At 38.2% G+C, this 25,706-nt stretch overlaps 1 protein-coding gene across 1 annotated transcript in view; it reads right to left on the bottom strand.

Moving 5' to 3' along the window:
- The window catches only part of LOC118584135 (hippocampus abundant transcript-like protein 1), a 46,622-nt gene extending 35,846 nt beyond the window's left edge, over nt 1–10,776 (bottom strand). Inside the window, exon 1 of the mRNA XM_036188152.1 lies at nt 10,313–10,776. Within this exon, the coding sequence (XP_036044045.1) occupies nt 10,313–10,426 (114 nt within the window). The 5' untranslated portion in view covers nt 10,427–10,776. The remainder of the gene's footprint in view (nt 1–10,312) is intronic.
- Between the last annotated feature and the right edge of the window lie 14,930 nt (nt 10,777–25,706).

Raw genomic sequence — 25,706 nt, 5'->3', positions numbered from 1 at the left:
AGAGAGAATATCCAAATTAACAAAATCAGAAACAAAAAGGGGGACATAACAACAGACACTGAAGAAACCCAAGTCATACTTCAAAAACCTACACTTCACAAAATTGGAAAATCTAAAAGAAATGGACAAATTTCTTGATAGGTACCACATATCAAAATTAAATCAAGGCCAGATAAACTATTTAAGTAGACCTATACCCTCCAAAGAAATAGAAGCAGTCATTAAGTCTCCCAACCAAAAAATATCCCAGAGCCAGATGGTTTCGGCTAAGAATTCTACCAGACTTTCAAAGAAGAACTAATACCAATACTTCTCAAATTGTTCCACAAAATAGAAACAGAAGGAACATTGTCAAATTCTTATGAGGCTACAGTCACCCTGATACACAGACCACACAAAGACTCAACACAGAAAGAATAACTGATCAATTTCCCTCAAGAACATTGATGCAAAAATACTCAAAATACTCGCAAACCAAATCCAACACATCAAAAAGATTATCCACCATGATCAAGTTGGCTTCATCTCAGAGAGGCAGGGATGGTTCAACATACGAAAATCTATCAATGTAATTCACTATATAAACAAACTGAACAACAATAACAACAAAATAAAAAACCTCCATATGATCATCTCATTAGATGCTGAAAATGCTTTTGACAAAATCCAATAACCCTTGATGATAAAAGTATTGAAGAGACCGAAGATACAAGGAACATACCTAAACATAATTAAAGCAATATATAGCAAGCCAACAGCCAACATCAAACTAAATGGAGAGAAACTCAAAGCAATTCCACTAAAATCACGAACAAGACAAGGCTGTCTACTCTATCCATTTCTATTCAATATAGTACTTGAAGTTCTAGCTAGAGCAATAAGTTAACTAAAAGAAATCAAGGGGATACAAATTAGAAAGGAAGAAGTCAAAGTATCACTATTTGCACGTTATGATAGTATACATAAATGACCCCCAAAATTCTACCAGCATACTCCTACAACTGATAAACACCTTTATTGAACTGACTCAGTACAAGATTAACTACATCACATTTTGAAGGACATAACAACAAGGCCCAGGGGAGAAGGGTATTGCCTGTCTTCAAATATAAGCACATTAAACATGCTACAAAATGGATTAATCTTGGAAACATTAAGTTAAATAAGCCAGTCATAAAAGCATAAAACGTGACCTCAGAAACATGAAATATTTAAAGTAGTCAAACCCATTGAAACAGAAAGTAGAAGTGGCCAGTGGCTGAAAGAAAGGTTGCTGCCATTTAGTGAGAAATGAAGAGTTGCTTAATGGACGCAGAGTTTCAGATTTTTTTTTTTTTTTTGAGATGTAAAAAGTTCTTGAGATTGATTGCACAACACTGAAAATATGCAATGAATAAATTTTGTTATATGTATTTTTCCATGAGGATGCATACACACACACACAGAGAGAGAGAGAGAGAGAGAGAGAGAGAGAGAGAGAGAGAGAGAGAGAGAGAGAAGGGAGGGTAGGAAGGGGCGGGTAGGGAGAGAAAGTATATTGCCATGTAAAGGGGCACCAAGCACACTTTTGTCTTTAGGCTACTCATCTTCAAAAGCAGCTGAGACTAAAGGAAAGGAAGTCTCTATTATTAAATAATATAACAAAACATCCACTTGACCCCACTTCTTCTAAACATAAACCACACAAAAAAAAAGAACCAAAAGCATATATGGAATTAGTGGATCATTAGGTAGGTTTTTTTTTAGGCAGCAAATGTATTCCATAGGATACTCACAGTAGGTAAATAACACTGAATTTTGTTAAAACCAACAGAACTTCAGAACTCATTAAAAAAAAAAAAAAAAAAGCAGTTCTCAGTGGCTCCTACTTGCCTTATCTCCAGATATGGAAGCTGTAGTCAGATATAAGGGATCTAGAACTACAGTATACCTGGCTTCCCCAGGTCCTGAGATGGTCTCTTAAGAGGTAGTAGAGGAAGAGAGTTAGAGGAACATGTGTGGCTTGGATGAGTGGGTAGTAAAAAAGGGTGAGTCTCCATGACCAGTATAATGAGGTATTCTGAGTCACTGAGCTCCCTATGGAAGAGTACCTATTTCAAGAGATTGAATCTTATTGGAGAGAGCTCCACAGGTTCATGTGTAAGACTATGGCATGTTAGTTAATATAGGTTTGAGTCCTGTAGAGGTAAAAACTAAATTGCAGTCTGGGAAAAACTGTCTAAGTTTGAACTCACCTGCAAAATGTAAAATTACCAGTTAATTTACAGTTGGGGTAATTAAACAATAAGTCTGTGGCCTATGAAGCTCAGAGATGAAAAGCAAGAGATTTTGGCATAGGGAATCTACATAATGATGATGATGACTGTGGCAAGCTTATGGGTTGTTAATCTTGGCAAATATGATTCTAAAACCCTAGGGGATTCCATTTTCTTAGTAGGAAATCCATTTCTACATTTCTCAGTAAAAGAAAGGTAAGGGAGGAGTGAGGAAACTGAGGACTTTGGGTATCCACATTATTTCCTTTATAACTTAGGTGGCACTGGTCCTAACCCTGATTCTGGTGATATAGGATGGTTATTCCCTCAAGGTGGTAGGGCTGCATCATTCTTCGGGAAATGTCCACTAAACACTATTAATCTGAGAGAGAATTACCCAGTTCAGGGTTCTCCAAATATAGGTATTTCATAAAAAATGTAGAACAATCTAAGAAGGATGTTACTGAGTGTATAAGAGTTCTCAGTAGGACTGGGAAGCACCTGCAAGTTGTGATGCCAACAGCTTCAAAGAAAATTTAGTGACAATGAAAAACTAGAACACACAGAGAAGAATGAAGGTTTATAGAAGGAATGAGAGTATTCCATTTGTACCTCCTTATTTCCATGCTGCTGTTCCTGAAATGTCCTGTGTTTTTGCAAGATCACAGCCAATGTCATGATTATTATTAGTACAAATTCTCCAAGTCTACAGAAGGGCAACCTAAGAACAGGACAATTCACAGAAACTGACTTGCTTTCCACCTACATTTAAGTTTGAGTATAAGCAATTTTTAGCTCAAAGCAGAAATTCATGTTAACATACCATCTGGTTGGAGGTGGGGTAGGTAAACCAAGTACCATAATATGCTGTTTAAATTATTTTATAAACTTGATACAAGCTAGGGTCATCTGGGAAGAGGGAACCTCAGTTGAGAAAATGTTTCCAAAAAACTGGTCTGTAGGCAAGTCTATAGGGCATCCTTGATTAATGATTGACATGAGAGGCCACAGCACATTGTGGATGGTGCCACACTGAGCTGGGAGTCTTGGGCTACATAAAAATTCAAGCTTAGCAAGCCATGGAGAGCAATTCAGTAGGCGTCATTCCTCATAGTCAGTGCCTCAGGTCCTGAGAACAAGTTTATGACCTGCTAGAATCCTGCCTTCTTAAAAATGATAGGCTGGGAATGAAATGTTCAAACCAAATAAAATTTTTGTTCTTGTGGTGATTTGAATGAGAATGACCCCATAGGTTCATATATTTGAACACTTGGTCCCTAGTTGGTAGAACTGTTTGAGAAGGATTAGGAGACCTGGCCTTGTTAGAGGAGGTATGTCACTGGGGAAAGTTTTTGATATTTCAAAATTCCATGCCATTTCCAGTGTGTTCTCTTGGCCTCCTGCTTTTGGACTGAGATGTAGGCTTTCATTGGGTCTTCTCATCATGCTTTTGTTCTACTATCATGGACTCTAACCCTCAAAAACCATAAATCCAATTAAACACTTTATTTTATGAGCTGCCTTGGTCATGGTGTTCTGTAACCACAATAGAAATCATTTTTGTTATGATGTTTATCACAGCAACAGAAACCCTAACTGGAACACATAACCAAGTCACTCATCATGGAAGTTTCTCCCAGACCTGTTCTCTACAGGCACTCAAACTAGGCAAGTACTGCAATGAACTTAGAAGGAACAAACATATTGTAAGAGACAGTTTGGCCTCTTCCTTTAGCTGCTGAAACAACAGTCCTCAAGAGATCAGAATGACTGCACAAGAATTGTTCTGGGGAAAAGGAAACAAAGCCTGTTACCAGAGGAGGAACTTCTCACTCAGAAAGGGATTACACACAGATATGACCTGTCAGAATACCTTGTAGGTATTCTGGAAATTAGACAATGATGGATCAGTGAGGGGCAAGACTATACCTTGACCAGGACTGCTTGGTTTTAGATAACTTTTGCCTTCTATTTAAACTTAAATCTTGTGTCAGGAAATGATAAAGAGAACCGCAAGACCTCTTTAGCTGTTCTTCCTCCCAATGAAGCCACAATGATCTAAGTTTTCTTTTGCTATTCTGAAACAGGGCTTCATGTTAAGTACAAGTAGGCATCAAGCTGGCCAAAGATAAGTTTAAAGTCCTATTCCTCTAGTTTTAACATCTGTATATTACATTACAGACCTGAGTGTTTCCATCTCCCTATTTTTATGATAAGCTGGCACTCTATAAGCCGAGTCACATCCACAGAACAGCAACCCAGCCACATCAAATGAATCTCCTTTTTCTGTTCTGCATTAATATTTGTATCTATTTGATCTATTGAGGGCCTATGGTCAAGCTTATTTATGCCATATTTCATATCTAACAATTCAACTAATGCCTATGGCCTCTACAATGCATACATTTCAGGTAGATTAGGTTTGGGAAACTGCTGACATTCCATTGTTTTGCCCCAAATTGCAGCATTTTGTTGGCAAAGTCACCAAAGTTTTGAACTTCAGGTTTTCAATTAAAAAGCAGGAAGAACGGACATTAGGTCATAAAATCCCAGGACTGTGTATAGTACTGATATTGTACTTCTAACATTAAAAAAATATAAGTATATTCTAATAGAAAATAGGTACTTCGCAGTTAGAAAGAACTGCCACAAGATTCACAGAAACATAAAAAGGAAATGAAATTTTACTGCTTATCCAGATTAATTATCTTTTCTGAAATCACTTTTTCAGCATTGTATTAGGTTAGATGTACTTATTAAGTTGGATAGACTATGCATTCATTAAATACTTATAATCATTCTTTACAACTTTTCAAACCAACCATTTACCACCAACCAAAAACTTAAGCAAATCATAATACCAAGAATTACTTCTGGCAATACTCCCCCTCTCTACCAACTTTCATTAACAATAAAAACAGTCACCTGCAAGTGACTAACTCAACACCTATTTGTTGAGCTCTATTAGTATTAGCTAAATGAAGAGGGACAGTGGTGCACAAGGGAAAAAATGATTCCAGCTCTCACTTCCTGGAATATAAAGTTACCAAGCAAACATACTCACTAAGTATAAGAAATATAGGCTAGTGATAGTATTACAAAAGTCACTGAACAAAATCCAGGCAAAAATTACCCTATAATAACAGTAGTAAAATCATATAATATATATAATTATCTTTTCCTTTTGAGATGGAAGCAATTACCTACATTTTACAGATGAGAAAACTCAAATATAAACAATAAATGATCTGTCACTTAATCAAGATGATCATACACCTTCTGAGTGTGTGTTCCTATCAGTTATAGTATGCTGCTTATCCTCAAACAGAATCAGCATATACTGCTGTGGATATCCCTCTGTATAAATAAAATGCTGTTTGGCCAGTGGCCAGGCAGGAAGTATAGGCGGGACAAGAGAGCAGAGAATTCTGGGAAGTAAAGGCTGGGGGCGGGGAGATACTGCCAGCCACTGCCATGACAAGGGAGATGTAAGGTAATGGTAAGCCACAAGCCACGTGGCAAAGTATACATTAATAGAAATGGCTTAATTTAAGACAGAAGAAGTAGATAGCCAGAAGCCTGCCATGGTCATACAGTTTCTAAACAATGTAAGTTTCTGTGTGTTTACTTGGTTGGTTCTGAGCGTCTCTGGGCCTGGCAGGTGAGAGAGATTTGTCCTGACTGTGGGCCAGGCAGGAAAACTCGAACTACAATATACAGTGGCAAGCAGCCCAGAAACCTGAGCAAAAAGTGACAAGAATCAACATTAGTCAGCTTCTCAAGTAAAGCAAGATTCAGATCTTCACTTACCATTCACCCTTGTTTATTACACTAAGAAGTCTGGCCTGGCTACTGTGGAAATGGCCAAAAAGTCAGTCCCCATAGATGTTTTACCCTTTTCTCAATATAAACTGAAAAGTTCAGATAAGTAGAGCATTAACTTTTCTCAGTCTTAACTGTGTTGGAAAAAGATTGTTGTTCCACACATGATCCCCAACCTAAACATCAAAGAACACAGCTAATACCAATCCAATCCCTGAAAGCATGGAGGACAAGGGAGATACTGTCCTTTTTTGTAGTGTGTGCCACCAGCTATTTGTCCTCTAGGCCACAGCCTGTTTTCTTTCTTTACAGGGTGCCCAAAACTAAAGGATAGACAGCATGGCCACTTCAACTGAAAAATAAATCATATGCATTTTATGAAATAAAAGGTTATTATTTTTTAAAGGGGAGAGGGGGAATACAAATGTGTTTCTGGTACAAGATAAAATGTTATAGTCCCTTGAAGTAGCCTATATTAGTTTAAGAAAATAGCCTATTTAAGAAAGTAGACTATATTATTTAAGAAAAGGAAAAACTTGTCCTTGGAACATCGAATTTTATGTGATTGACAGTTTTGTAATATAAAATAAAAATTTAGCTATGGAAAGCAAAGTTCTATAATTCTGTGTAAGCCAGTTGTCTTCAGCTAATATTATATTTATTATATAGCCAACCTTCCAAAATTTGTAAGTTCCACATCCATTCACAGACTCAACTAACTATGGATTGAAAATATTAGGAGAAAACTAGAAATTCAAAATTTTTTCTCATCATTATTCTCTAAATAATGATACAGTAATTATTTACATAGCATTTATAGTGTACTAAGTAAACCAGAGATGGTGTATCTAGGGATGGTATATAGACACTTCTTGGCCTGGTAAACTGTTATACAATTGTTTAAAAAAAAAAAAAGGTACAATAAATTATAAATAAATCTATTTTAAAACAAATCTTTAATATAATATAGATATAATTTTACTATTTATTAAAGGTGAAAGAAATTTAATAGAAAATGGATATGCTTTATTTTTACTTAAAGAATTAAATATTGCCTGAATATTTGATATTCCATAATGCAGAGCTGATTTATATTTTAGCTTTATAATTGTCAATGCTGAGACTGATAAGCTTTTTACCCAAGTGCTAAGAACATGAACTCAGGTTTGCATGCTTGGGCAGCAAATACTCTTACCTACTGAGCCATCTTAAGAGACAACAATTGTCACCAGAATATTACTGATTTTCTGAATCTCCTTATCAGTGCTCTTTACTGAAATCCAAGTACTGGCTTCTTAGAGTCCATTATATGAACATCTTGAAATATTACAATGAATAGTATATTTTCTTTGCAATGAATCATTAATTGTGATCAGATGCCCAAGAATAAATTACTGCAAAACGGGCTGGAGAGATGGCACAAGCTGTTAGGAGTATTTGATGCTTTTCCAGAAGACCCCAATCTATTTCCCAGTACCCACACAATGGTGCACAACCATGTTTCCAGTTCCAAGGGACATAATGCCTTTCTCTACCTCTGCAGGCACTCGGCACTCATGTGGCACATACATACATACATACATACATACATACATACATGAATCCAAGCAAAACACTCATACACATAAAATAAAATAATCTAAAAAAATTAAATGACTGCAAAAGAACTTCCTCTACTTGGCTATAAAAATTATAATAGAAAAATCTATATTCAATAATTAAAATAGTTTTGACAAAACACCTCAAATTGTGTGTGAATTCATAGCAAGGAAGGACAGAAAGAATAATAAAATGTAAGCTTAATTAACAAGCACACCTCTCTTTTAGACAAAAGATCTCATAGAAGAAATGCCTGATTCCATGAATGCTTAAGTCTCTTCTATTTTTCAGAAGATGTCTTTTTGACAATGTTTTTTTTTGCCAAAGGATATAGAAAAAAGTTGTTGATAGAATAAGAGCTCTGTGCCCAGGAAGTCTTTACTATGACTAGTAGTAATACCAAAGAATCCAAAAGTATAATTATACAGTAATAAAGAAAAAGAAAATAACTTATAAGAATAAAATCAAATCATTGAAGTTGTAGGATACAGTACTTGAAGCTAGAAAGAAACTACAAAAATTAAAAATGCATAATTAGGGCTTCTGGCATATGACATAAACATCTATGATTAAAAGTATTCATTGTTTTTACATCCTCCATTGGGCCCTGCACGTGCCAGTCATCTCATTAACTATAGGAAAACAAACAAACAAAACCCAAGAAAAACAGTATTCTCATCAATCAATAATGACTATCACCAGAGACGAGGAAAGATTGGGAGGAATTTACCTTTGTCCAAAATAGGATAAGCATTAGGATCCAAAGAAAGGTTAAGGAATAAACAGAGTCTAGGTTTCTTTGAGTAAATATCCCACAAAAGCTCCTGGCTGTCACACACAAACATATACATACAAATACATTATAAACTTAAAAAAAAAATTTATACACATGCAAGAAATATCAAGAATATCCCCAGATATATATTCAGGCCTTATCAGGTACTAGGTTGCAGCAACTCTCACAATGTATGAGGTACATACTATTAGGAGAGAGATTATGTAACTCACCCAAAGTAACATAGGTAATGAAGATGGAAACTGGAATTCCAAGCATGGTCACCTAATTATTATGCTAAGATGCTTCTCCTTTTCAGTTTACTTCTAATTCTAAATGCTGAAGAAATACAGACTATCAACTGGGGAGAGGATGGGGAAATGGCACTACCAATCATATTAACATGCTAATTCTCACTAACCAGCAATGTGGAGGAAGGCAGAGTGGTAGTAACAAGAGTCTCATCAATAGAGGCAAAAAAAAAATGCTGAGGAACTAACCCTAGAGATACAAAGGAAAGAACAAGAAGCTAAAATTTGTACACATAGATGCATTATTGTAAATATAGGAAGACATGAAGGAAGACATTTCTTAGGCTAGTGGCTTGGCCACTAGCTAGTAATTACTGTCCATCCACCGGAGTAAGACAAGGGGAACTGGTGATTTAGTTTCATTTAAAGGGTAGGAAGAAGTATTACCTACTTAATGAGAAATACAAATTTTATACAACTCAGCTCACTAAGTAAGCTTTCCACATTAGAAAAGCCGTAGCTTTAAAAAAAAAAAAAATGATCCCTCCATGTTTCTTCAATACACGCTCATTTTACACATTAGGCACTGAGTAGCAACATTCCATAGAATTAGGACTAGAAACCAGCTCTAGTCTAGGTCTAGAACGTCAAGGAAATGTATCACAAGAATGCAGACAGAACCCTGCAGACTTGTAAGCCCTTACTAAATACTATGTGATTGTGCTTTACCTCACTATTTTTGTATGGATAAAATACTGCTCCTAATTCTCCACCCTCCCAACTCTACCAAAAGTGAATTCATATAATTAAACAAGCACCTGTAGCCACTCAGTATTCTTTAACATACATTAAATATGCAAGCATAAATATTGAAAGAATTGACAAAACTGACTGCATATATCTTTCTTAAAATTCCTATTTCTCATTTAACAAACTTTCTCATGATAGCAAGAGTTTGTACTCAACTCCCTGCAACATATTTTTATGTTTTAGGTCCTAAGTAGATCCTTTCCCAAAACTCTTTTTATACTTAAGACTGAAGAAAATGTCATTTCTTTGCTTAGTTTCCCACCACAGAAAACCAAGGTGGCACTGATTAAGGCCCATACTGTGAATTCAGGCCAATGAAAATAAGCTTTCCTGTGCTGCTGTCAAAATCATTTCAACTTAAGTATCTCTAGAGATCAGGCCGAAGTTACTCCTTTGGGTGCAGAGATCACCAGCTTCCTCACAGTCTGTAGACCACTCTTCTGCAGCCCAGAGGAGGGGGAAGGATCAGAAAGGCTTCTACCTCCAACATCCCTGTAGGCTACTCGGGAGACTAGGCCAGATGATGATTTTTTAAAAGTTCCTATCCATTTGTCTAAGTTGCTTTGGACAAAATCTGCGCCCAGAAAATTCTGTCAAGTGACACAGAATGAAGAACTCCAAGATACTTAAATTTCTTACATTTACTGTCCCGTATCTGGGTGCTCCTGAATCAATAACAAAATCTCCCAGAGGGTCTAAGGAGGAGTTAGTTACTAGGAAGGCTAGCTTTTCAAAGAACCTAGCTCTCCTAGAAAAGGCCGAAATTCCAGAGCCCAGGTCCAAACCCAGTCAAAACTCACCCAGCTCCCGCTCGCGGCCTGAGAGCTCCCGCGTTTCTCAGGCATGGCTGACGCCTTGGGTGAGGCCACCGCCTTCCACCCCGGCTCCTCCGACGACTCCCCGTCCGTGCTCATGCTGCCGTCATGCCCTGGCAGGTTCGAGTAGCTCCAAGACACAGGCAACGCCGCAAGTGCGGCGGCGGGGCCCGCGCCTTCATGGGCTCCGCGGTCCGCGGCGGCCTGCCACTTAGGCGGCGGCGCCAGGGGCGACGCCGGCTGCCGAGGGGACGCCGAGGCTGGAGCCGTGCAGGAAGCAAACAAGACCCTTGACAACACAAGGTCCGTGAACACAGGACCCCGACACTGGCATTAAGCAGTTATCAGTGACACCAGAACGATCTGGGGACAGCGACCAGCCCAAAGCACTAAGCAAAGGCGGCTCCCGCCTAGAACGCCCACCCCTCTCAAGTAGCTCAACCAAGCTCCGCCCCAGTCTGCGTAGCGCATCAAAAACGCGTCATCTCTTAGGGACTCCAGGCCTATTGCTTTTAATCGAGACTGAAAGGACCCAAGGCTCTCCTGATTAGGCTAGTCTGGCCAGTGAGTCCTCGGGATCGCCTGTTTGCTCTTACCCAGGACTATGATACCAAGAGCGCGTCATCACACCGTTCTTTTTATGTGGATCTTAGGGATCTGACTTGGGGCCTCAGGCACCTTAGAAAACTGAGTTCTCCCCTCGCCCAAGTAAGTTAGATAATTGATAATAGTTGTAAAAATGGACAACCTGACCCTGGATCTGGAATCCTGAAATGGGGAAGTGGTATACAATAAAGAGGATTTCAGAAGCCCCCAACCTTGCACAGATTAACACAAAATTCCACAGGGTATATTGCTCAGTGGTAGAGCACTTGCCAAGTATTCACTTGGCTCTGGGTTCAATCCCCAGTAAAACACACACACACACACACACACACACACACACACACACACCAAAACAAACAAACAAACAAACAAACAAATTAAAAAAAAAAAAAAAACCTGGGACTTTCCCCGTATATAGCCCAGGCCTACCTTAAATATATGATGATGATTCTGCCTCAGTCTCCCCATGTACTGGATGTAGGTTTGAGTCACCACAAGGTCATTGTTCTCAACTGTTAAATATAATTGGAGATATGTTAAAGAAGTCAGGTACATTTTTGTAAATTATACTGTTATCCAAGTACATGCCATTTTTTGTAAATTATATTGTTAATCACACAGATGTGAGGAGAAAGACCGCCGACCCAAATTATGACCAAATTAAAACAAGATTTATTGGGGCACACATCAGAGCCAAATCAGAAGCTGTCTCTCCCTAAGGTGGGGTTCATGATACCAGTCCCAAGCCAATTTCCATAATCCTAAAATTTTCTTTATGTCCCCATAAGATACAGCGTCCCCCTCCAGCAGGAAGTAGTAAGAAAAACTACGCCCAAATTCCCAGCTGGCTTTGGAGATGGAATTGGCTCACTTCTTCTCTAAACCCAAGCACATTGTTAAAAGAAAAGATTAAGAGATTCTTGTGTCCCAAATCAGAAGAGCCCTCTGGTGTGGGACAGAGAAAAACCACTATTTTATTTAAAACAGGTTGATTATAAATACAATCTCTTTCTAAAGATAAAAAAGGGATATGATATAGATATGATAGGATGAAAGGGTAGATTAATGAACTTACTTCTAAAGAGCAACAACTCACTTAATATGTTTTACACTGGTATAGATTTTAGTCTATTATACAAAATTAAAGTTAATTTTGTTATACTGTGTGTATATTTCTACTCTTGTTTAAGGTATTATGTTTGTATAGCTCATTTTAAATTGTAATGGATAATTAAAAATAGATTAATAATTAATCATCTGTGATAATCATACTCATAGCCATGTTAGTTAAGTCTTCTAGGTATACACAGAGATATTTCAGATAGACAGGTAATCTTCAAACACTTCAAAGGTCTATAGAATATGGCATTTAAAATATTTTTAAAATTTAGACTTTCTGGACAGTTAGACATGTCTGCTCCTGGCAGCACCAATTTACTTCAGAGAGGAGGATAGGCATTGAAGACACTTCATATGGAGTTTATCTTCACGTTGGCAAAAATAGCCATTTGGGCAAGAAACTGTTCTTGCCTGGACTGCTTGATCAACTGGACATGCAGGACCCATAAAAGGGTAACCACTAAACTTTGCTTGACAAAATGGTCCTTCAGGTTCCTGCTTCGCAGAGGAAACTGCCAGACATTCTACAGGACACTGAGAGAATTGACCGAGAGACTCTAGCCTTGTGGGCTGAAGACAAATGCCCCAACTTTACAAAGGAACATTAGGTGACTGTTCAGGCTGCCAGCTGTCTCTGTCTACCCTGCAAGACTTCCGAAAGTTGCTTGCAGTTCTCAGGTAATATTATATCCTTCTGAGGTCTTTGATGTGGTTGAAGACTAGATAGTTATAATTTCCTCAGTTATGATACAAGATAAGTTAGATATAAAACTTTAGACTCACAAATATAAGATAGGATATCTTCTTTAATATTGTAACTATAATTCTTGCTTGATAATTGTTTTGTTATCTGTAATTTTACTATGTGAAAGTTAACCCTCCTTTTTTAACAAAAAAAAAAAAGGGAAGTGCTGTGGATATCACTCTGTATAAATAAAGTGCTGATTGGCTAGTAGCCAGGATAGGGTAGGCGGGACAAGGAAGAGGAGGAGGCTGGGAACAGGAAGGCTGGGAGGAGACACTGCCAGCTGCTGCCATGAGAAGCAACATATAAAGACACCGGTAAGCCACAAGCCATGTGGTAAAGTATAGACTAACAGAAATGGGTTAAATATTAGAGTAAGAGCTAGACAATGGTAGGCCTGAGCTAATGGCCAAGCAGTTTAAATAATTATAAGTGTCTGTATGATTATTTTATACGTGGGTTTTGGGACCGTGGGGGCTTGGTGGAACCTGGAAAGAAGCCAATATCCTTTATATAGGGCAAAACCATAGGGTAGGGAATTTTTCGTATAAGCGTGGTTACAATGTGAGACCAGGCATTTAGGAAAGTGAGTTATAGATCAAAGGGTATAGAACACTTCCAAAAACAGGTAGCTCTCCATAGGGGTTGGTTTAGGGTACATTCTATGGTTACTGGGGTAGGGTGTAGTCAAGCTCAGAGAAACAGAAACTCAGGTTTTATAGTAAACAGAAACTTAAATTGGACTTAAATGGCTCCTAGGAACAAAATGGAAATGGGCTGGTTTCTCAATCTCCTTTTATTGAGCCAAAGTGTTCCTGCCTGTTTCACACATGTTTTGTTAATTCTGATTCTGCCCTCCATACCAAGACAAAAACATATAATACTATTTACTTAAAATGCCAGCCTAGATCCCTCATCTTCCAGATATTCCTTTATTAAATTCCAGTCCGTGAAAATACCAATTAAAATGCAATGTTTTAAAATGTAACCTTGAGAAGTGGAGAGATAGCAGTAAGAGCACATGCTGCTCTTGCAGAAGAAGACAGAGGTTCTGTTCCCAGCTGTTAGTTATTTGGCGGTGCTCTTACCCTGCGAGGAAATGTCACAAAACACGACAGAATCCACTAACAAGAGTTTTATTAAGATAGGAAAGAGAGACAGACGTGACAGGCCTGTGAAAAGACACATGAATAAAGATGGAGTTGGAAACATGGCACCAGCTTATAAAGGCTGGGCCGTGCCTGTGCACACAGGCCCATGTGGCTATCCACACATGTGTGTAAGTCACATGGTTGCGATGCGCGCTTTATGAAACCACACAAAGCCACTGGGGTCCTGGTCATGCAAGACGTTTTGACCTGGAAATGGCTAGGCGCAAGCAACTAGGTCTGCCAGGCATGCACAAACATGCCCAACCATGGAGGTGTGTCGTGAATTCCTATCACCAGCACCCACATGTGGCAACACACAACTGTCTGTAACTCCAGTTTCAGGAGTCCAACACACTCTCTAGGCTCAACATGTACAACACACACACACACACACACACACACACACACACACACACACAGAGGAAAAACACTTATAGACATAAAAATATATAACCATGTCTGATGCCTTGATGTGGAGAATTGGGGTATGGGACTCTCTATAGAGAGAGTTCCAGGACAGCCAGAGCTACACAGAGAGACCCTGTCTTGAAAAAAATAACAAAGAGGGGGGGGGTGTCTCAGAGATTAAGAGAGCTGGCTGCTCTCCAAAGGTCCTGAGTTCAATTCCCAGCAACCACATGGTAGCTCACGACCATAATAATGAGATCTGGTGCCCTCTTCTGGTATGCAGACAGACATGCAGGCAGAAAACTATACATAATAAATAAATAAATCTTTTTAAAAAGAGATTGCTCATTGCATGATATTTAAACCATAGGAATTGATTAATTATATACTAATTCAAATGGATAGCATGGATTCTACATAATTTAGCATCTTATAGATTTAGAAAAATAATGATTTTCACTAACAAATATATGTCTGACCAGAAGTGGTTTGTTTTGACTCATAGCTAAATTCATATTAATGAAAAGATACACAAGAAAAAAATCTGTCTCCTGGTGGAAAATAACTTTTGGTTAAAAAGCAAAATGAAAATTATTTCTTTTTACTAGATTTCCATGATTCTTATATGATTCTCCAAATGTATATATATATATATATATATATAGAGAGAGAGAGAGAGAGAGAGAGATAGATAGATAGATAGATATAGATAAATAGATAGATATAGATATATAGATATATGTAGATATATATGAGAGAGAGATTAATCATTGTTTTCCAAATTTACTTGCACATACCACTTTTATTCTCAGAACACTGATTAATATCTTACAAATTGTAGAACATGTTACGAAAAGTAATGATTACATTTATTTTTACAGATTGGTGTGAAGTCATAAAAAGATACTTATTTAAAATGATAGAATAAAGGATGAGGAGATTCCCAGAGTGAGTGAATTATCATTTTATAAGAAACGATAGGTTGGGCTTGATGATAAATGGCTTTAATTCCAGTACTCTGGAGGCAGAGGCAGGTCAAGGCCATCCTGGTCAATTTAGGGAGTTCCAGGACAGCCAGGGCTACATACTAAGACCCAATCTCAAAGAAAGGAAAATTGGAAGTTTGAGTTTCCCAGGTAAACAAAAAAGTTAATTCTCTAATGTAGTGGATAGCCATCCCACCATTGGCCTGGAAGTTCCAACCCCCATTGAGGCTTCAGTAATGATCACGCCCACAAGGCGGGGCAGAGGAGGGAGCGGAAGACTGAGGATCAAGAGGAGGTCGCTCTCTTGGTTTGGGGACCCTGGACGCAGGAGGTAGACCGAGCAGAGTTCTCCAGAGAACACCGCCGGACTGTGCTATACCTTTGCCAGACCCTGCAACCTACCCCTTCATTTGTAAGTTACCCCACAAAATAAACCTCCCTTTTAACTACATGGAGTGGCCTTAATAATTTCACCAATATCTGGTGCCCAACGTGGTGCAAATTCCAAAGGCCTAGGCAGCTCCCTCCCTCAGCCTCCTCCCCGGCTGGCGGGTACCTAAACCCACCTTCAAAGTTCCATTTAACCAGGGGATGCCTACACGGTTCCATTCCCGAAAAAGGGAACAGCTAGTCCGGTCTCAGTTCCCTAGCTTAGCCCCTAGACCAGCGAAAACCGCTGTGAGTGGCCAAGGTCGCTAGCAGGCCTTGCTTTGGAGCTATACCAACGCCTCCTGCTGGCTGAAAAGTGCTACTGCACCACCCAAAACCACGGAAAGGTAAGCTTCTTTCAAGTAAAAGTACTTGATAATTTTATACCTTAAAACTGACTAACAAATTTTGAGTAATTCTTGTAATATGGCTGACAACATTACCTCACAAGAATTTAAAAACCTTTTTGCCTGTATGATGAATGACATTTTCCTGGAAATATATGACCTTCTTAAGACATATCTGGCCTGTACAATTTTGACATTCATTGTAATAATTCACACAATGTTCAAACACTGGTTTAATAGTAAGAACAAAGATGAGTCATTATTGGGACTGATACAGGCTTTAAAAGTTAGCAATGAAGGCTTACAGAAAAAGATTCTGTCTATGGAATCTGCTGACCAGGACTTACATAAAAAGATTCTCTCTCTGGAATCTGCTAACCAAGATTTACAGGTTTTAAGAGATAGCAATGAAGGCTTACAGAAAAAGATTCTGTTTCTGGAATCTGCTAACCAGGAATTACAGGTTTTAAAAGATAGCAAAGAAGGCTTACAGAAAAAGATTCTCTTTCTGGAATCTGCTAACCAGGATTTACAGGCTTTAAAAGTTAGCAATGAAGGCTTACAGAAAAAGAATCTGTCTATGGAATCTGCTGACCAGGACTTACATAAAAAGATTCTCTCTCTGGAATCTGCTAACCAGGATTTACAGGTTTTAAAAGATAGCAATGAAGGCTTACAGAAAAATATTCTTTCTCTGGAATCTGCTGGGCAGGACTTACATAAAAATATTCTCTCTCTGGAATCTGCTAACCAGAATTTACAAAACAAGCTTGTACCCAAAATTGCTTTTATTGATAATAAATATGAGTATTTAATGGATAGAACACTAACTCTCCAGAGTGAAGTTGTAGCTACTCAGACACTATATAAGGAAGAAAAATTATCATTACTTGATAAGATAAGGTCCATGGAATCATGTATTTCAGAAGAACATTAAAAACTTCCATGATTCCATGAAAAATCTGGAATCCCTTACAAGAGAGGAGGTTTAGTCCCTGGAACAGACCCTAGATGCTCGTTTACAAGCCCTGGAAGAAACTCTCAATAAACATGACAAGGGATCTAATAAGCAGAAGGGCAAGACCATACAGGTTGTAACATCTCCAAATGGCTCTCATACAATGGCTTATCCTGTTATCATCCATGAGAAGCCAGCAGATGACACTAACCCCGAGCCATATATGACATATACATTACAACCAATTTCAACAAAGGACTTTAAAAATATAAAGGAAGCAGTAGTTACATATGGGATACACTCCACATATGTAAAACAGATGTTAAATTCGTGGTCTACCTCACAAAGAATCATTCCAGATGACTGGCATCAGTTAATTTCAGCTGTTCTAGAATATAGCCAGCAGTTACAGTGGAAAAGCTGGTTGAGAGAAGAGGCAAGAAATTTAGAACAACAAGGTAAACTCAGAGGTTTTGAGATCTCCCAAGATCAAATACTTGGTGAGGGATGTTTTGCTGACAGGAATGTACAAGCCATTTATGATGAGCATACAATATCCCTATGCTGTACAGCAGCTCTAAATGCTTGGGAAAAAATTCCAGAACCTGTAAAAGCAACTGAGGTATACACAAAGATATTTCAGGGACCGCACAAACCCTTCACTGATTTTTTACAAAGGCTGAACACAGCTATAACAAAAGCTGTATCAGATAAAGATTTAAGAAAAGTATTAACTGAGTCCTTGGCATTTGACAATGCTAATGCAGAATGCAAAAGAATACTTACACCATTAAAGATCAGATCAGCTCCTTTGGAAGAATGGATTCAATATACTAATGGTGTTGAATCTCTTAACTACAGTAATGAGGCTTGGATAGGAGAGACAAATCCCAGAGGTGAAGGAAGGCCCCATGGTACCAAATCTTTTAAATGTGGTACACCAGGTCATATAAGTAAAAACTGTACATGGGGTAATCCTAGAAGTAATACTCCTTCTAGGAATAGCCTAAACAGGAGACCCCAACCACCTCCTGGATTATGTAGAAGATGTGGCAAAGGCCGACATTGGACCAATGAGTGCAGATCAAAAATAGATATACGAGGCAACCCTTTACTGGCGGGAAACACCTCAGGGGGCCTCTTGCAGGCCCCCAAATCAAATGTGGTAAGAACATTCCCAGCCACTGTGGAAGACATTCCTCTCCAGGACAACTGAATAAACCAATGCCTATTGTAAAAACCAATACTGCAATGGATGATAAAACAGCTCTGACAGATGAATCACAGTTTACAAAGAACACAATAAAACAAATATTTTGGCAGACTTCCATAAATGAACAAAGACCAAAGTTTAGAATTCGAATTAATGGCTTGGTTCTGGAGGGCCTGGTAGCCACAGGTGCAGATGTGACTACAATTACACCAAAATCATGGCATCCAAATTGGCCTCTTCAAGAGGTAGAAGTCCAACTTTTAGGAATTGGCACCCTATCTCAGATAAAACAGAGTTCGAGATGGGTTGAATGCATAGGGCCAGAAGGATAGAGAGGAAGGCTGAAGCCATATGTAGCGAATGTAGCAGTAAATCTATGGGGCCGAGATCTGTTACAACAGTGGAATACCCAGATTAAAATTCCTACACTCTCAGAAAGGGAATACAGGCCAATGCATGTTTCTAGGAATAATATCATAACATGCTATAAAAGCCAGTCACCAACCATTCAGGCTGTACACAAACAGAGCACAACTGCTGTTGAACTCTCAGAAGTACCAACTGCCTTACCTTTAAAATGGCTAACTAATAAACCTGTCTGGGTTGGCCATTACCTGCAGGGAGCAATCCAAAAGGTATGCAAAGAAATGAAATTTGGCAGATGGATGTGTTTCATTTTGCAGAATTTGGAAGATTAAAGTATGTACACCATACCATTGACACCTATTCAGGATTTCAGTGGGCAACTCCTATGAGTTCTGAAAAGGCTGATTCTGTGATTACACACCTATTAGAAGTTATGGCCATCATGGGAATACCTGTACAAATTAAGACAGATAATGCCCCAGCATATGTCTCCAATAAAATGAGACAGTTCTTTGCTTATTACAATATAAAGCATGTTACAGGCATACCACACAATCCCACAGGCCAAGCAGTCATAGAAAGATCCAATCAAACTTTAAAGGATATGCTAAATAAACAGCAACAGGTAATAATGACTCCTAGAAATAGATTGCATAGTGCTTTATTAACCTTGAATTTTCTCAATGCTGATGAGAAAGGAACAACAGCTGTGGAGAGACATTGGACGACAGACAAAATTCCTGAGCTAAACCAACCGGTTTATTTCAAAGATGTGTTGACCTCAGAATGGAAACCTGGATATGTCCTACGTTGGGGAAGGGGTTTTGCTTTTGTTTCCACAGGAGAAGAAAAGCTATGGATACCAACAAAATTAATAAAAGTTCGATTCGAACAGGAGAAACCCCTTGATGAGGAGAAATAAAAGATCATCCACCAATATGACGTCTCCTCAGGTTGTAAGAAAAAGTTAACAATCAAAGGTTGGGGTAGGCTTCTGTTTTTGTCTTTCCAGGATAATGGAAATACCCATCTTCCAGAAATCATAAGGCCTTGGATATCTGGATGTTTACAGCAGAAAGAAAGAATCTATTGGTACCAATCTACACAGGGTAAGATATAACTGTCTAACATCTATATCTCTATCAATCTAGAATAGTTGTGGTTCCAATTTAATTATAAACCAAGCTGGCTTTGGAGATGGAACTAGCTCACTCCTTCTCTAAACCCAAGCATATTGATTAAAAAAAAAAAAGTTTGAGAGATTCTTCAGTCCCATATCAGAAGAGCCCTCTGGTGTGAGACAGAAGGAAACCAATTATAAGGGACCATTATCTTCAAGATTCTAATTCTCTCCATGCTTATTCTTGATTTCTTGGAATCCTTTCTTACATGTCATGACATCTTTAAATCCAAACCTTCCATTCTGATAAAAAATAAGTTTTTTTCCAATAGCAATCTCTGAAGTCTCCAGAAGGAAGATGGAGCCCCAACAACAACAACAACTCTACCCAATCCAGAATGATGCCATGATAATCATCATCATACTACACTTCTTGCCAGAATTTCAGACAATCTTACCCATTACGCTAAGAGTTGCTGCAGAATCTACAGTTAATCTAACTGAGATTTAACTATCTGAGCTTTCTCACAATACCCAACAGAGATACCATCGCCCCCTAAACAGCAGGAAGCACACAACGCCCCTTATCCCTTAGGTTTCATATTTCTCAGAGTTATGGATAATGGTTCTAGGGTTGGGGGTGGAAGAAATGGTTAAACTCAGTACTCTCCTTAAGGAAAGACAATGTGTCTCAAAAAAAAAAAAGGGGGAAAAGAAGAAATGGAATGAATACGTATAAGATATTATGGTAGACTATCACATACATTAGTAAACAAATTTAATAATATAGCAGCCTTTGCACTGTTATGAATTCTTATATGTTGATACAAATATGAACTTTTTACATTCCTATTTAAGATAATTTGTATATTGATACAAATGCAGAACTATGTTTGTTATATTGTACACATATTTTTACTCTTATTTGAAATATTTGTATATTGATACAAATGTGAATTTATGTCTGTCATACTGTATGTATGTTCTACTTCTGTTTAAGATATTCTGCATACTGATATATATTTAGGATTATTATCATATTGCATATTGCACTATACATTCCTACCTCTGTTAAAGATATTTCGTGTATTGTCACAATTTGAAGTCATTGTCCTTTTACTGTACATTTGCTTACAGACTGTTTGCCTTATTTATAGGAAGCCTTAGTCCTTAGGTTGTTTAGGTAGATGAGACTTACAGAGTTATTGTCACCTATGCTTGTCATCTCTATAATTATGTTAGTTAGGTTATCCAGATTTATAAACACATAGGTCAGATGGACAGGTAATCTTCAAACACTTCATGGACCTAGAGAATATGGCATTTAAATAATTTAGAATTCTGTTGACGTGAGACACAATTGCTCCTGGCAGCACCAATTTGATCCCGAGAGAATGTTGGGCTTCTAAGACATTTCCATTTGGAAGTTTGTCTTCTTGGCACAAAATGGCCTACTGGGCAAAGAACTGCCCTTGCCTCAACTGCTGACAGTACAAATGCTGTCCTTTCTGGACAAGCGGGACACAAGGAAAGCGACCACCATACTTTGCCAAGCCAGGGTAAGATGGTCTTTCAGAATTCCTGCTTCTGAAAATGGTCTGTCAGATACTCTAGGCCTGTAGCCAATTTGAATGCACCAACGATACTGAGAAACATTAGGTGACTGTCCAGGCTGCTAGCTGTCTCTGTCTACTCTTACAAGACTCCCAAAAGTTGCTTGCGTCCTTCTCCCATTTCTCAGGTATTATTATATTCCTTCTCAGGTCTTTGATGAGGTTGGAGATTAACAGTTATAGTTACAACTTAGTATATATACATATATAATATCTTAGATAGAATATATTTAGTATTAGACTCAGGTTCTTTAGGATAGTACACCTTTTGGAATGATCCTTGTAACATGCCACCTACCCATGCCCTAGACTTCCCTGGATTTTAATATGTGTTTTTTTGCTTCATATTGTTTGCACTTATTGTAATTCCAACTTATCTAAGTCATTATCCCTCATTACTCCTGGACAATATTTGATAACCATCTCTTTGTATATACTCTTGTATTAGGTTAGAACTTTCTTATTTAGACAAAAGGGGGAGATGTAGTGGATAGCCATCCCACCATTGGCCTGGAAGTTCCAACCCCCATTGAGGCTTCAGTAATGATCACGCCCACAAGGCGGGGCAGAGGAGGGAGCGGAAGACTGAGGATCAAGAGGAGGTCGCTCTCTTGGTTCGGGGACCCTGGACGCAGGAGGTAGACCAAGCAGAGTTCTCCAGAGAACACCGCCGGACTGTGCTATACCTTTGCCAGACCCTGCAACCTACCCCTTCATTTGTAAGTTACCCTACAAAATAAACCTCCCTTTTAACTACATGGAGTGGCCTTAATAATTTCACCAATACTCTAATGTGTGTAACCATGTAAAAAGCTAGGAATTCTTTGCTATCATCCTAGTTTATCATATTGGAAGGATATACACCTGGTAATTGCTGTCCCTGCATTATTTACAATAGTAGTGATACTATCTCTTTGCCCAAAGTAGGAACTGTTGTTAATGTAGGTCAACCCCTCCTTATCCTAGCCTCCCACTCATGATTACTTATCAAATCTTGCATATATCTCACTCACCTCCTACCACTTTTTTCCCACTCCTACTATACACAAGCAACTGTAGTGCCCTATTTATTACAAATCACTCTGTTCCTGCTCCTCACTACAGCTTTGCCTTAATTCATGGCCTTATTACTTGTGTATGTAGTGTCTTTATCTTCCATTTCCACATAAGCATACATTCTCCAGATAAAACAGGTCTTCCTAAAACACAAAGGTATCTTATTGTGTCACATCTATGCTTTCATGCAGGATAGGACTGCTCATTATTATGACCTGTGCAGCTTAGGATCTGACTTCTTCCTGCTTCTCAGCCTCATTTGACACCATCTATACCCAAGTCTTATTGTTCCCTTGCCCAAATCCTCCTTTTCTCTGTCCTCTCCAACCTGGTTACAACTCCTGTTACATCAACACTCAGCTCAGGTATCTTTTCCACCAGATCTTTCCATGATGACCCTCAATATCACCTTCCATTTGCTTGCATCCTCTGTGTACTTTGTGTAAGATTTTTCTTTAACATTTACAGAATTACATTTCTACATTTGTGTAGAAAAATGCACACAAAAATACTGAGCATATGGCTACACTACATTTATTTCACTAATAAAGGAACCCAGGCCAGGTGTAGTCTTATAGTCCTAGCACTGTAGAGACATGCAGATCTCTGTGAGTTCGCGGCCAGCCTGGTCTACATAGTGAGTTCAGGACAGCCAGAACTATATAGTGAGACCTAGTCTCAACAGAAACAAAAAATGAACAAAACAAAAACCAAAAGAACTCATAAAAATGGCTTAAAGAGTGAATTTGGGGGTTGGAGATTTAGCTCAGTGGTAGAGCTCTTGCCTAGCAAGCACAAGGCCCTGGGTTAGGTCCTCAGCTCCAGCAAAAGAGAGAGAGAGAGAGAGAGAGAGAGAGAGAGAGAGAGAGAGAGAGAATTTGGAAAGCTAAGATTGTTAAAGTTAGTGCAAACATGATAGAATAGCATATTGCATAATTGAATTGAAATCTGTGATGCTGTAGATTGAATACACAGGTAACTGCATGTTAGGTAGGTACTTGGCCACTGAGCTATACCTACAGCCCAAGATTTGAATCCTAAGAAATGGCTGCCATATTAAATACAGTTCTAGTTAATTAAACTGTAGAATTTATCATGTAAGTTTTCATCCCAGAAAAGACAATCAACTAACTCATCATTTCTACCTAACTTCAAACTTTTTATGGATGTTAAATACTAAGGCCTAATGAATAATATAATACCAAAGATAAATAGTCATAACGGCTTTCTAACGATGTTTAGATGGCTTATTGGAAAATTATCTTCTAATGTCATTTCAATTAGTGTCACATCTTTCTTTTATTCCTAAATTTGTAATTTATCTTAGCACTCTGTTTTTTTTTTCTTTTTCTTCCCGTTTTTTGAAATAGACTGCTATCACAGGTTGGCTTGAAACTCATGAATCCTCTTGCTTCATCCTTCCAAGTGCTGGGTTTACAAGTATGTGCCACAACAGTCAGCTGTTGAGTGATATTGTGATCACATTCTGACAATAAAGCTTGTTTTAAATCAGAGGGCAGAGCCACCAGCTGACCAAAATTAATCCTAGAGATTTTGGAGGACTGAGGACAGATAGAGAGACAGGAAGTAGTAAGGCAGGGCTTAGAGAGGATCTCAGCCTTCTGGATCTTCTGGATGGATGAATGGAAGAGATAGGAAGTCACTAGTCACTTCTCACCACTTCGCTGATCATTTGGGTTCTTATCCCATTATTTGACCCATGATTTATTATTGATAAAGAATAATTAGATAAACACATAAGCCAGCAGCAGAACAATACTTTTTAACTCATTTAATTCTAGATCATACTATGAACTCAGGGAACCTACAGCTTTGGTGTTTATTCTAGAGTATGTATTTTCCTGGAGATATGTAACTAGTTTCTCAGAGTTCATATGGCCCCAAATAGTCTGCAAATGACTAATTACTAAGCCTTTTTCCCTAGAGCAGTGGTCTTGACCTTCCTAATGCTGAGACACTTTAATATAGTTCCTCATGTTGTGAGGACCCCAACCATAAAATTATTTTGTTTCTATTTCATAACTATAATTTTGCTACTGTTATGAATTGTAATATAAATATCTAATATGCAGGATATTTGATATGTGGCACAAAGGGGTCGTAACCCATAGGTTGAGAAACACTGTGCTAGAGTGTACTCTTTCCTATAGTCAACCTGGCCCCCCAAAGGTGTCCTTTTTGTAAAAGTTCTTCTTTTATAACACTTCAATGACTCTTTTGCCACTTCAGTAATGCCTCCTACAATTTCTTATCTTAATCAAGGAGCACATATTGGTATCTCAGCATCTTAAGTTCCAGGCAAGAAGAGCAACACAGAAGAGAAAGTGTTGCCTCAATAGCATCCTTTTAATGTGAGACAGACCCTTGTTAAATCTCTTGTCAGAAACTCTGAATGACATGTTTATTTTAATTGGACCATAGAATAAGAACTTTCACAGGGTATGATGATAAGCATCTGTAATCTCAGCATTTAGGAGGTAGAGACAGGAAGATCAGAATTTTAAGACCAATCTTGGTGACTTGGGACTCTGTCTCAAATAAACAAAACAAACAAACAGAAACTCTAAGAACTTTCTTTCAGATTGTGATTTATATTTGATTAGTGAGTTGATAGTGAATACTGGTGGCTTTAGCAAGTAGGTCACAGGATAGTAATATTTCATAAGGTACACAAGTTAAATGAGCTGAAGAGTTTAACAAAAATATGTTTAAAGTCTGTCTACTATCTCCTGGGAAGTATATTTTTGTATCAAAAACAAATTACAAAAAAATTTAATAGTTCCATTTAAAACTCTGTGCTGTTTGTGTGTGTGTGTGTGTGTGTGTGTGTGTGTGTGTGTGTGTGTGTGAGAGAGAGAGAGAGAGAGACAGAGACAGAGACAGAGAATGGTGGTGGTGGATGGAGACAGACTGAAACAGAAACAGAGATATTGAATAGTGTTGTGGAATATTATTTTAACTAAGCAAAGATGTGTTACATTTGTTTATGCTGCAGAATATTACCTCAACTGTGTAAAGGTATGCTACTTTTCTTTATGTTGCATTTGTTTAATGATGTAAGGATGTGTGTTTCATTATGTAAGGATATGTTGTTGCATCTGTTTCATCTTGCCTGCCTGAGGCACCTGATTGGTCTTATAAAAAGTTGAATGGCCAAGTAGCTAGGCAAGAGAAAGGATAGGCAGGGCTATCAGGAAGAGACAATAAATAGGAGGAGAAATCTAGGCTAGAAAAAGAAAAT

This window comes from Onychomys torridus, chromosome 5 (genome assembly GCF_903995425.1).
Source record: "Onychomys torridus chromosome 5, mOncTor1.1, whole genome shotgun sequence".
Lineage (NCBI taxonomy): Eukaryota > Metazoa > Chordata > Mammalia > Rodentia > Cricetidae > Onychomys > Onychomys torridus.
The sequence above is the reverse complement of the archived record's forward strand: the minus strand, read 5'-3'. Positions and strand labels throughout refer to the sequence as shown.